At 43.4% G+C, this 12,855-nt stretch overlaps 2 protein-coding genes across 2 annotated transcripts; both read right to left on the reverse strand.

Annotated features, from left to right (window-relative positions):
* Positions 1-3,852: 3,852 nt before the first annotated feature.
* LOC108028212 (uncharacterized) lies at positions 3,853-4,858 on the reverse strand. Its single transcript, XM_017099875.2, has one exon. The coding sequence runs from the start codon at positions 4,481-4,483 to the stop codon at positions 4,163-4,165; it is 321 nt and encodes a 106-aa protein (XP_016955364.1). The 5' UTR covers positions 4,484-4,858; the 3' UTR covers positions 3,853-4,162.
* A 6,955-nt stretch (positions 4,859-11,813) lies between these two features.
* Positions 11,814-12,553, reverse strand: LOC108028006 (uncharacterized; the record flags this gene model as incomplete). Its single annotated transcript, XM_050886749.1, is given in 2 exon segments — positions 11,814-12,413; positions 12,416-12,553. Coding segments are annotated over 2 exon segments (237 nt in total), but the record flags the coding sequence as incomplete, so codon positions are not given.
* Positions 12,554-12,855: the final 302 nt, after the last annotated feature.

The raw sequence follows: 12,855 nt of genomic DNA on the forward strand, positions 1-12,855 counted from the left end.
GCTGCCACCGACCGACCTCCCAAGGGCCGCCCACAATTAGCGAAAGCAGCTTACTCAATAATTTAATAGAATTGATTATTATTTAAGTGCGGACAAGCCAATTTCTGGCCAAGGCGAAAGGGCTGCGAAGTCCCAAAAGGGTCGCAAGATAAATGCCTGGCCATTGAGGTTCACGGGACTCGAAGCTGTAGCCATGGCCATTTTATATATCTGTAGCTATACATATATCTAAAGGCTGGATCTGAAGCTGGCTGTCTGTTTGTGGCGGCTCTGGCACAATGGATGCGAGAAATCAATTTAAAAACCATCGACCATCGAGGATGGGGGGAGTGGCCGGCCCTGTGCCCGCCCACCGGACAATGCCGGCAATATTATACGTCCGGGTATAAATATTTATAACACCGCCACTCCCCTCTTTTGACTGCCTGTCTGCCGAAGAATTCAATAAAAACATGTGCAATAAATAAGGGGCCAGCAAACCGTAAATACCCGGCACGTAGGCGTATACGCAATATGAGACTGTGGGTGTCCCGAAATCATCTTCGATTCTTCAATATCCATTCGGCAATTTCTGCATTTTGGACTAGTGCGCCCACCTATCAGAAACGAGTTCACACAATTAAGTAACGCATTTATCGCACACACCCCAAGAACACACATTCAGCTTGGTGTTCCTGGGTGGGGGCAAAAGTAATTCCGGGTGGGCGTGGCAGTCGGTTCAAGTTGCCAGCTCCTTAAAATTCATGAGGCGTCGCCTGCAACTGTAAATTGCATTTATACGCAAGTCAAACAGCACTCAAACCAACTGCTGTCGGCGGGGGGGAGGGGCAGGGGAGACGACACATCCGGTGCTCTGTTATTTTTCACCGTGCAACATTTGGCCCGAACCCATTTTGCCCCCGCCTCTAAGAAGCTGCTGTGGCTAACGAGGCGGGCGACCGACCAGAAGCATCAGCACCAGAGTCATCAACACACTGGGATAAATTATTAGCCACATTTGTCATAAGGTCGCTGCAATTCTTTAAGACAGTAGAATGCTTTAATAATATAAAATGTATTTTAGGCGATGACTTATGATATTTTTAGGAACGTATTTTAAAGTCTCGTGAAATAGATACTGCTTTAAAGGGTTGAACAAAAATAAACAGGCTTTCAAGTCAATATGTTCTATATTTCATTTAAAACACGAAAGTCATTTGAATCATTTCAATAAAAAATGTTACAATTTTTCTTTCATACTTTAAGAAGACACCTATTTGATATTGTAGAGGTGCTAAATCTAGCAGTTTTTTTTTTTAATTTGAAATTGGTAAATTTGTAGCATATCTAATGCTTATGCCCTAGGCCTTAAATTCACTTGCTAAGATGTCTAAAAGTATGCCACAACATATTTCAATCGAAGATGATTATATGTTCGCTGCATTCTTTAAAGGTGACTTACTGACAGAGGGACTCAACATTACATTGAGTCTCGAATATTTTAAGGTTTAAGTAATTTATTATTGAACCCTATATTTAATGGTTGATTTATTAGTGAACTTAAGTCACTAACCTTTGTCTTTACATTCCATAAATGTAATATTAATTGAAATACTTCTCTCAGTGCTGGAGCTGCTGCTCTGGTCAGCAGTTGAAAAATGCATTTGGCGTGGTCACACAGAAAAACTGGAGGCGGTCGCCGCAGGACGAGCTCGGTACAAGTGTAAGGCCGAGCCAGCCAAACAGCCATATAGCCAGACACAGACAGCCGGGCAAACGGCAGAAGGACTCTGCTCCGGATGCAGCAACATTTGTTTTGTCTCGGGCAAATGGCCAAAAGCCCAAGAAATGGTCAACAAACATGGCCAGGATGTGAATGAGCTGACCAAGCATCCTATCATTTATTTCCAAGAGCAGGGCAAAGTCAACAGCAAAACGCTGTGGCATAATTAGCAAAGGACTTTGGGCTTCTTTCGCACATCAGCCACACGAGCAGAAACACCACACACACAAAAATAATCATTCAAGCCATGGCAAAAACATAACAACTGAGGCTATCGCTCCTTATGCCCTGGGAAATAGTATTGCAATTCGGGGTAGGAAAGGCGAAATTTAATAGAGTTAAGGGGAAAAATATTCAAAAAAGAAAGGCAAGGTAAAATATTTTTAAATTACGTAACAGCATCAAATGACTGCAGGACAAATCTTATGCACATCCCATCCATTCATTAAAATCAACAGGGGTAAGTTTCATCTGCTGCAGACAGCTTACGCCACGAATCGATTGACGGATACGAATACGTTTACATAGATATACACAGCTTATGTAAGCCATTGGTCACGATAATTGACGCATCCTTCGGGGTATTCAATCCTTCGGACCACAAAGCTGGCCTTCGTTACGTGTTTTTTACTTGCTCGGTCTACCCACGAAATCGGAGACAAGTCGCGACCGAAATTCCTTGAGGATTGCGATGGGACAAGATAGCGAAAAAGTAGACGGCGTGGCAAAGTCGATTATTTTCGTCTCGAGTGACAGCAAACAAGTCTCAAATTACGGAATAGTTAACTGCCAAAGACGAGGGCTGGCGGCGTTTGGGGGATCCAGGGGGTTGGCCCTGAATGAATGAATAAAATGAATGGCTTATCTCTTGTTGACATTCGTCTGTGACAACATTGACCAGTTGACGACTGGCACACGCACACAAAGGCCCCACATGTCCCTCGCCTTTGTGGATTCGTTATCGCCTTCGCTTTTTACACGGGGAATATAGTTAATGCACTGTTAATTATTTTGTTAAGCTTCAATAAAAAATCAAACTTATAAATTATAAATAAACAAATATTATTGTTAAATAAATGTATCTATTAAAGGTTTATATTGCAGTGCACTTCAGATAAAAAAGTATATTAGACAACGAATCCTGAAACATTTAAATTGGTGAGATCAATATTTTATCACATTACTAACCTTTAAATGAATATTATTTTAAAATTATATTCCAAATAAAATATATTTAAATATAAAAATAGCTTCAATAAATAAAAACAATATCTTTGCTAAATTTATATTTTTAGCCTTGTATATAACTATTCGTAACCTAAAAAAAGCACAAAGTTTTAAATGGCAAAATACCATATTTCATATTTTTCCCAGTGCTAGGGAGGAAAACTTCTCGGAGCTGAGTCAGCATCTGAAGACCGAGGGGACTTTTCTTCGCCTGGCCAGCCTCATAATTTGTGTGCATGTGTGGTGGTGTATGGTTGGGGGGTTGGGCTCGTGTTTATTGTGCAATAAGCTGCTCTCACTTCCTTCTCGCTCCTTCGCCCGCTCCTTCGTCCCATGTCCTTCGTCTTTCCCCACCTTTCTCCACTTTGTGTGTGTGCGTAAATCCGCTTTTAATGAAAAGAAAACCCATCTGAGTTTTATGTGCTGGCTCCTTCGGCACACACTGGCACACACATGAATACAAAGTCGTTATAGAAGAGTTCCTGTCGGTTAAGGATGGGGCATCTTGGCCATAACAAAAGGGCAACAGTTAATGCCGGGGCCAACTAAATAAATCTTGTTTTACTTTCCGAGGCATGTGAAGCTGCAAGCAGCTGTGAGCTGCCCAGGCCATTCTATTTTAGTGCCTTCCCCCTTTCGCCTCGAGACTGTCCCCTGGCTGTCTTTAGAAATCCTCCGAAATCACTAAATAATCGAATTGTTGGAGTTTCTCCACGAAATTATCGCATAAACAAGTCAATTTGTGCAGCTTTATGCAGGTTCCCTTGAGTGGCCGGCAAAGTCTTGATAATGGTTTTTATCTTGGCTCAGCAGGGAGCTCAGGTCGCAAGGTACATATTGAAAAAGAGTGTTTTCTGGACATCTAAGGCTGGGACTGGCATTTCTTTAATTTATTTACCGAACTTTCAGACAATAGCCTAGTAGTTGTCTTCCCATTTTTAATTGATTTTAACATTAAAATGTCTTATATGAAATTGCAGGAAATAATATTTATTTTGGTTTGACAATTAGAAAACTATAATTTTTGATTATTTCAAATGAGTATAGGAAAAAGACGAGACAGTTTTAGCTGTTAGGAGATCAGCATGGCCAAGAAATTTGGTGGGCACACTGCATCAGATCGTAAGGCTTTGTGGGTGGGTCTTCAGTGGTTCTTTCGGGAGTCTTCTGTGTTTACCAGCCGCCGCCTCCGTGCTTGCCGCCACCGCCTCCGCCGCCGCCTCCGTGCTTACCACCACCGCCATTTCCGCCGCCGTGCTTGCCACCACCGCCGCCGCCTCCCTTCTGCCAGCCGCCTCCACCGCCGCCTCCATGCTTCTGGCCACCGCCTCCACCTCCTCCCTGCTGCCAGCCTCCCTGGCCGCCGCCGCCTCCTCCGCCGCCCTTCTGCCAGCCTCCTTGGCCACCTCCTCCACCGCCACCACCGTTTCCACCGGCGGAGACAACGGCCAAGATCACTCCGAAGAGGAAGACAGCGAGCAGAGTGAAGCGCATGATGAACTGGATATCCGTAACTGGTAGTGACTTCCAAGTAACTGATGCTCTAAGCCCAACCAGAGCCCAGTTTATATAGTCACTGGCTTGGTTATAGCCAAGTCATGTTGCAGCCATGGCATAGGAATAGCAGTCCAATGATCTTGATCTTGAGCTTGCAACCCACTAGTGAACCACTTGCTTACTGCCAAATCATTAATCATGGAAAAGGTAGCGGGTGTTGAGAGTCTCATTAAGTTTCATTGTTGGCACAGAACTTATTTGCATATTAGAATGTACTCTCAAGTACCAAAAAGATTTCAAAGAGTAATCATTAATTTATGTAGTTTTAAATCTAAAAAAAATATTTTAAAAAAGTGTTCTAAGCAATTTTTATTTAATACTTGGTGTTATAAAATAGGGTTCTGAATTTCTAATCTTGGCTTGAACGATTGTTACTTCAATAAAATTCCATAAAATCTAGAAGACCAGGAAGTAGATTAACTTATATTAAATTAAATAGAAAGTTCATCGTAGGATTATTAGACCAGTCTATTCTTGTTTGCCATAAAAAAGTTTATTTTTCTTGTTTAATAAATAAGTAAATGGAACCATTCAAAGATATATTTAAAGTTTATATTAATGAAAATATAATAGTTACTGCCCTTTTCCGTAAAATGCCTTTTACTCTCTCCCTCGGTCAGCTGGAATGAAATTGAAGCAATTTTCACTTTTCATTTTCGGCAACTTTCGCCGTGATTTATACGGCCCTTCAGCGTGGGCTCCTCCGCGTCTGACCCATTTGCCTTTGACCCAGAAACAGGAAAACTGAAAGCAGAAAACCGAAAAGTGAGCAGCGCATCCTGCTCCCTTGGAGCGCTCGTTTTGGCCAGAAGTCGGCAGCCAATTCAATTGAGCTGCTTGGCCGCAGTGGAGCTGTAACTCCCGCCCAACTGCCGACTTACTGGCCCCCTCTTTCAGCATTATCAGCTGCAGTGCAGCATCTGATTTACGACCGGCAACTGCGGCTGGGATGGCGGCCATTCAAATGAGTTTTGACGTGATTGTAATAAATTGTCGGTCAACCAAGAGGCGCCCTGGCCCCTCCACTTTTGCTGACCACAACCGGCTACTTCGTTGGTGTTTCAAATTTATATTTTTCATAACTTTGCCATGAAGCGCAGCCTGGATAAGCTGGCAGAACTTAACTTACGAGATGCAAATAAACTAGGCAAAGTAAGAAAGAAATTTATATGAAAATCTGAAGGCCAGTGAATTTCTTGTGAAAATGCAGTAATGGTAAATGCACTTAAAAAAAGAGAAAATAGATTAAATGAACTATAACTTATTTGGAGATATTTTTTCTTCCTAGCAAACTTTTTAAATATTTTTTAATTGGCTCTGAGGTAGATCCTCTCCGCATTACGTATACGCCGCATGTGTGCATTAATTAAAAAATGCCCTGGGCATTAACGCAGGTCCTGGACAAGTCCTAAGCAAACAGGTTGATTAGCAAGCTGGGGAAAAAAGTTGAGACCGCAGCAGAATCCTTGTTTGCCCTCCTAGTCGCAAATGTGACCAAAGAAAAAGGGCAGTGGACAAGGAGCAAGCCGGAAATGGATAGAAGCGGAAATAGTAATTTGCATAAAAAGGTTAGCAGCATTTAATGTATCCTAATTTTCAGGGACAGCAGCTCCTGCCTGGCATTCGGTCGTTAAGAGCGCTCGCAAAATGACAAACTAGTCGAAAGGACCCAGGGATGCTTTGTCTGTTGAGTCAGCTGAAAAAGAATTTCACTTAAGTGTTTGGCACACTCTCTCTCTTTCGCTGCTTTTTGGCACACCAAAAATCCCCTTTCTCCTGTTGGCCGTTATTCAAAAGTTAAATCACAAAGTTTGGCTGGCCAAAAAACAATTCGCGCGCATTTAACCTGAACGAAACAAAAAGTTGCTACGGCCAGGGCAGGGGGGAAATGCTGGGAAAATGCCATGGAAAATGAAGAAAACAGGGAAAGCAGAGCCGGAGGAATCTGGTTCCAAATGTTTTGCAACATTTCTATTTCGCAAAAGTTTTCCTTTTGCGGTTGCAGTTTCGGAGTCTGCCGCTGACACGGCTCCTTGTTAAATGGAGAAACCAGGGGCCACCACCTCCTCCCGTCTCCCCAGGACATGGCTCTAATTAGGAGGAGGGCCAAAGACAATCCTCGCTCATAAAAGTCAACGAAGCATGTCAGAAGCAATTTATGTGTGTGCCTGCCACACTGCACACGACTCGAACTGGGGAACTTCGGGTTGCACAACAAATGCTCAAAAGGCATAAATAAGTGGATGAGTGGGTGAATGGCTGAGGCAGCCGCTGCGCCCCATGTTTGTCACTTTGACAGTTGCAAATCCAGCGAACATCCTGTTGCCTCGACAATTAAATTGTAATTCAATGCATTGGCAGTTGTGAGCCCAGTGCGGGGTGAAAGTGGGGGAAATGCCGCAATTACCTCGACAGCTGCTGCGGCTGTGTCTCAGTTAATCAGCTTTCATCGACACCTGAGTCTGAGTCTGGGCAACAGAGTACGCCAAGTAATAGGCATAATAATCATGGTAACTCAGGGCTCGGAAAATGCCGCCCCAAAGAGAAATTAAATTTCCATTAGTTTTTACAATGCCAGGGAGGCTCTAACTACATAAATTGGATATTTATATACAAAAAGGTTTGTATACAGGCCCAACTGCTTACACGTGACGCACACAAACGCACAGTGGGCCACGCGCTCTCTTGTTTCACAGGCAATGCAAAAGCCTGCTCAAGGTCACTGCTGTCAGGCTGTGTGTGTGTTTGTGCCCTTAACACAGATGTTTGGAGAAATACACCCCCCTTTGGAGAGGGCGCGAGGGGTCACAACCCCAACCTCGACAACGTGCGACCAACGCCTAAAAAGCACCCTGGAAGCCCAGTCCCCAGTCTCGGAATATCCCGAGTTTTTGGCCCTTTATGCATCGCAGAGGCTGGCAAATATTTATTTTGGTTTATCAATCATACGCACCGTGGCCAGAACACTGGGAACAGTTCGCAGAGAGGTGAACCCCGGCACTGCGCAGAATCGCCAACTTGCAGGAAAGCACGTGGTTACTAACAGACCTCTGTTAGCCATGGCTTATTTGGGGGGCCAAGGCTAAGGCTGGTCTTGGTGCCTAGTCCCTTCGGGTTGGAAAATGCAGACTGCAGGCGAATCCAGTACAATGGGTCGAAAAGTTCGATGGTGACAAGGAAATGCTTTTCGGAAACTTCAAGCCAAGAGTTTGCTCGCCTTCAATGCACTTCTGTTGTTGTGCCCCCCGCCCAAAGCCAAGCACTCTGGTCGGATGGCCAATGCCCATGTCCAATGGAGCTTAGGGCCAATGTTCCACATGGTATGCAAACACCAACTTACATACACGACCAGCTTGGCCATCAATGAAGTCAAGTCGAGTTCAAAATTCTTGTCTGTGACCCAAAAGATGTCTGCAAGTTGTAAAGTTTCTATTGCCTCTGATGGCTCTCTACCAAGGCCATAAAAAAGGCGATTGGTAAGCAGACAGCTGAAATAGGATGATATATCGCTTATATATTGGTGATGGTATTGGCCAGGGATAGTCGCCCGGTTGATTGCCCTGCAGTTAGGCCCACGCCAATTACTTGGCCAGCTGTTTGTCGTCTGGCCTAGCCGACGGATTGCCTCCAGTTCGCCTGTGTAGGCCCGGCCTTGACCTCCAGCCACCTTTGAACTGTAAACTGGGCGTTGCCTGGGCGGAATATGCGCGAGACGAAGGACTGTTTGCCCACCTGTCTGGGTAAGAATAGCATTTTCCATGGCGCAGACTGCTTAACGGCCAATTACAGGGGTCTAAAAAAAATGAGAATATTTGGAAGAATTATTGATGGCAATCGTGTCAACCAAAGTGTTTTTAGTTAGCAAAAATGTTCAGGTTTTGAGGGAAAGGAATTTTGGTAGGGATTGTAATAAATTGCAGAATTAAAGCAATTTTTGCATTGATAAATGATTAATTTATTAAACGTCGAGCTCAAATTCTTTCGAGAGAGCCACACAATTCTCCAAAAATCTTGAATTCTTTTTTCGGATGTCTAAAAGTATGCAACAACATAATTTTCAGACAGAAGTGAATTTTTAAGTAACCACAGCATACTTTTAGACTCCTATTAAAGCATTTTTTAAAGATTTTTTCCATATAAATGTTTTTAATGCAATTCCTAAAAATGAACCACCATATGAGCTCTTGATCTATAATCTTCTTGTTCACTCTTGAACTTATTCTAGCCTTTAGCATTCTAAAGTTTCTGGCACAAGTCGTTTTCCCAAGGTAAACACATTTCGGAAGTGCCTCAGCGCGACTTCAAATTAAAAGTTAAATAAGCGCAGCTGGCAAAAGGCGGTGCGGCGTGGGTGGGCAAATGAGATGGGGAAAACGAGCTGCGTTTAATGAAAAGCAATTAATCGCTTTATGTTAAACACACACTGAATCGTAGGCCGAGGGGCGGGATGTGGGATGTGGGCCGTCTGCTGTGCAAACAGATAAAAGCGCAAAATTGTTGACATTGCCAAGAGCTGGAATAATAACAGAAATAATAACAAAATGCCGCTGTTGTTGTCGTGCGCTTGTCAAACAGAATTTCCAACAGCTTTTCCAACAGCTCGCTGCTAGTATACATATACGCTTTTTCAATCAGCATCCACAGAAAAGTGCAATTATTCACAGAAATTAAACGCTTTCATAATCAGATTTGCGAGTCGTGAATGTGACAAAAGCACTGACTTATATCTCTATTTATAACCCGTTCGCTCGCCCTCTGACTGCCTGTCTGAATCTATGACGTTTACGCAAAAAGTTGATGAATGCCACGAACGAAAACCGAAAAGTTGGCATCAAGTCAAAGGCAAAAGTCGCAAGGACAAAGTTTCGCAAGCCATAAATAATACATATAACAAGGACAACAACAGCGGGTACAAACAACATTGCAGACAGCGCGTAATTTTAATTATTATGAACTCTGAAATGCGCCAAATTAGAGATTCATTGGGCTCGACGGGGGGCTGTCGGGGTCGCAGCCAATTAGGAGGGAGGGCAGCGAATCAGACAATGCCAAAAGTTTTCCCCTCGCAATGAACTTTCGCAACAGTTCATTTGCGTCAGTACGTTGTCTCACTTTCATACGTACGGCACATGCAAGGTACAGCTGACTTTGAAGTGGTAAAATGAAAAAAACTTAGAAATTAATAAATTATTCTTTTAAATCTAAATTATTTTATTACGATTTTACAGAATCTCTTAGAAATTGCCTTAAAGCATGCCAAAAACTTTTTTTTTATTTTAAAGGAAGACATTGATTATATCACAGTATACTTTTAGACACGTTTGCTTGTCCCAAAACTTGATTCCTAATAAAAGTAATTAACATTAAATTGACTTCTTGAGAGATCTAGTAATTGTTTAATTAATAGTATTATTCTCTTGAACTCTTAATGCTATTTAAATGCCTCTGAGTGTAAGAGTGTGTTACGCATTCAAATGCTACAATTGTATTCCAAGCCAAGCGCTCGAAAGCAGGCAATGAAATTCGAGCTTCCTGCTTTCTGCGCTCGCAAGTAGGCAATGCTAATTGCAGGCCGCGCGATTCACCCATGCGTGCGTGTGTGTGCGTGGGTGTGCGATGGTGTGTGTGCCGTGTGCTCAATATCAAATTCATGTAAATTTAATTACGCTCGCCTGCGTCGTGTTTAGATATGTACAGGACCTATTGGTACACGGGCTCTGGGGCGGGGTGCCGCAATCTTGTAGCTGATGTTTACGCATATTTGATTTCACTCGCAGTCACACATGGCCGTACCGCCTAATTAAATTGTTTATTTCCCCAGCAGAACTACTTAACAGCTGAGGGATTATGCAAAAGGCGGGCGTGGCCCTGGGGGCGGCATGAAATGAAGTCGTAGTTGTAGCTGTACTTGTAGTTGCACTTGTAGCATCAAAGTTGCATGTTAATTTCCAACAGCGCTTCGTCATTAGCAAACTTTCCGGGTGAACCTATTAAATCGCATATTTCGGCGAACGCTGCATTTAAGCTGGACGAGTTTTCCGGACTTAGACTCGGCATTAACTTTTAATGCAACGCAAATTGCTTGCAATTAACGGCACACGGCAATTTCTGCTCTTGTATGTATGTCTGGCATTTTGTTCGGAAATCGTAAAAGTAATTTGCAAAGTTTCACTCGGGGATTTTTCGAAAAAATAAAGCCAAACGCAAAGTTTATGCAAAGTTTTCGACAAAGTGTTGCCAGCTAAACAAACTGCAGACGAGGGCCAAGCTGAAATCTGCCACGCCCCCTGCCAACACCCGCCCTGCTCCCTTTAAGGTCCTGCAAGATTTCTGTTTTCCTTTTTCGCCCCGTGCCTTTGTTTATTGTCAGCAGCGAAAAACTTGGAACTCCACTCCCGCAGAAAGTTTGCAAAGGGAAATGAAATGGAATTCGGGAATATGGATTCGCTGTATGGCACTTCAATACAATGCATATATGTAGGGCATCAGTGCGGGATCAGGGGGCAGGAGAGCCCCCCTGGAGCTGCCCTTTAAAGTGTTGGCATAAATTGCTGCAGACGTTTTAATTTCATCCGGTCCCCGAATGCAGTCCCCCTATATTTCGAGCTTCCTTTTCCTTTCGTGTCCCCCACAGTCGCGAAACTTTACGCATAAACAAAAGCCGGCTTTTGGCCCTTTGGCTCTTCAGCTCCTCAGTACTTTGGCTCTTCCATCTTGGCTCCCAGCTCTTCTGGTCCTGGCAGCCAGCAACCCTTCACTTGCTTTTAGCTTCAAAATGAAGCGATGAAAGCCAAAACTCGTTATCGTTTAATTCAGGCGAACGGCGAGCCGGAGAATTCCTGGACACGAATCCCGCCAAGTCGAACTATCGGCAGCTATCTTGCCTTGGCTTTCTCCATCTTTATTTTCCTCCACTTTTGTATACTTGGAAAATTGAAAATATCAAGAAAAAGCGTTTTAAACTTATTAAAATGGGATGCATTGCATGAGTGGTCAATAATAATTAAAGAAATTGGGAAATTAAAGAATAATATATGTATTTTTCCGTTTCGATTTTAGAAACAAATTGGGAACAAAGATAAGATGATACACTGAAGTGCTTGGGATGTTTTTATTTTTAAATGTTAAAATGTTAAAAACCAAATAAATAACTAATCGTTATTAACCTTTAAAATCAAATAAAATAAACATTTTATTAATGATAACTTAAGGACATATATCCTTTGAAAGCAAATATATTAGATTTTCATTAATTTCTTTTTTTATTCACATTTAAGAATCGTTTAGGAAACAATCAGAGCCTTGGTTTTCGTTCCCATTCAGTATTTCATTGAAGTGTAACTGATGAACCCTCCTCTTGTTGTCTTAGTAATGCAACTGACAGCGGCGATGGATGATGGTCTATGGGAGGCGGTGAAACGGATAGCAACTGCTTTTTGACGTCTGACAGGCTGCTCTCCAATCACTAGTCCACCAATCCCGAACCCGAACCCGAACCCAAGCCCCAGTCCAAACCCAAACCCATTTCCGATTTCCCATTTGTCGTCTTTCACTTCTCCCCAAACCCGATGCGCTTTTGTTGCAACTTTCAAGCGAATATTTGCATAATGCAGCTTGATTGATGTTTGCATTTTGGGCCAGCGAAGGGGTGCAGGGGCGCTGCAATTGGTAATGAAAAGCGGGCTGAGACTGAGCACCGAGTGCTGGCCAAGATTGAGGGGAGCCACAGCCAGCTGAAGCCCGGCCAGCTGACGACAATGACAACAATTCACAAACTTGTAAACACATCACCAGGCGCCTCCATATTTGCACAGCTCGGCATCGAGGAATACTTTGGGTTCCTGTCCTGGCAAGGATGTTGGATGTTACGGGGCAAAAACATCGACATCGCCATCAAATGGCAGCCGTAAGTAGCACAAGGCAACACCGCAGCAACATTTGTTGCCGCCGTTGAGTGCAAATAGTTTTGGGTTTTTGCTGCTGCTCCAGATGTTGCTGTTGCCTTCGTCACTTCCTCGGTCCTGGTTTATTGCGGATTCCCCTGCCCAATCCCATTGCCACCCATCCAAACAAGCAGCTGGCAGCCAGCCAGAGCAGTCGGAAAATCCGAAAGGACCTGGTTTAGGTGGAGCACTGGCAGCCTGGATGTGGATTCCCTTTGTTTACCAACGTTCGCAAACAACATTTTTCTTTTGTATTCCGTTCGCACTTGCCTCACCGAGTAAACCCGGCAGGAATCCAATAGATTGCATAACAAATCGAAGGGCATATAAATTATGGAGCTCACAGGAATGCCTTAAACAAGCTGG

Source organism: Drosophila biarmipes, chromosome 3L, assembly GCF_025231255.1.
Source record: "Drosophila biarmipes strain raj3 chromosome 3L, RU_DBia_V1.1, whole genome shotgun sequence".
NCBI classification, from domain to species: Eukaryota; Metazoa; Arthropoda; class Insecta; order Diptera; family Drosophilidae; genus Drosophila; species Drosophila biarmipes.

What these genes read in the sequence shown, in the direction of transcription:
- LOC108028212 (XM_017099875.2), bottom strand. Translation starts at nt 4,483, where the DNA reads ATGCGCTTCACTCTGCTCGCTGTCTTCCTCTTCGGAGTGATCTTGGCC.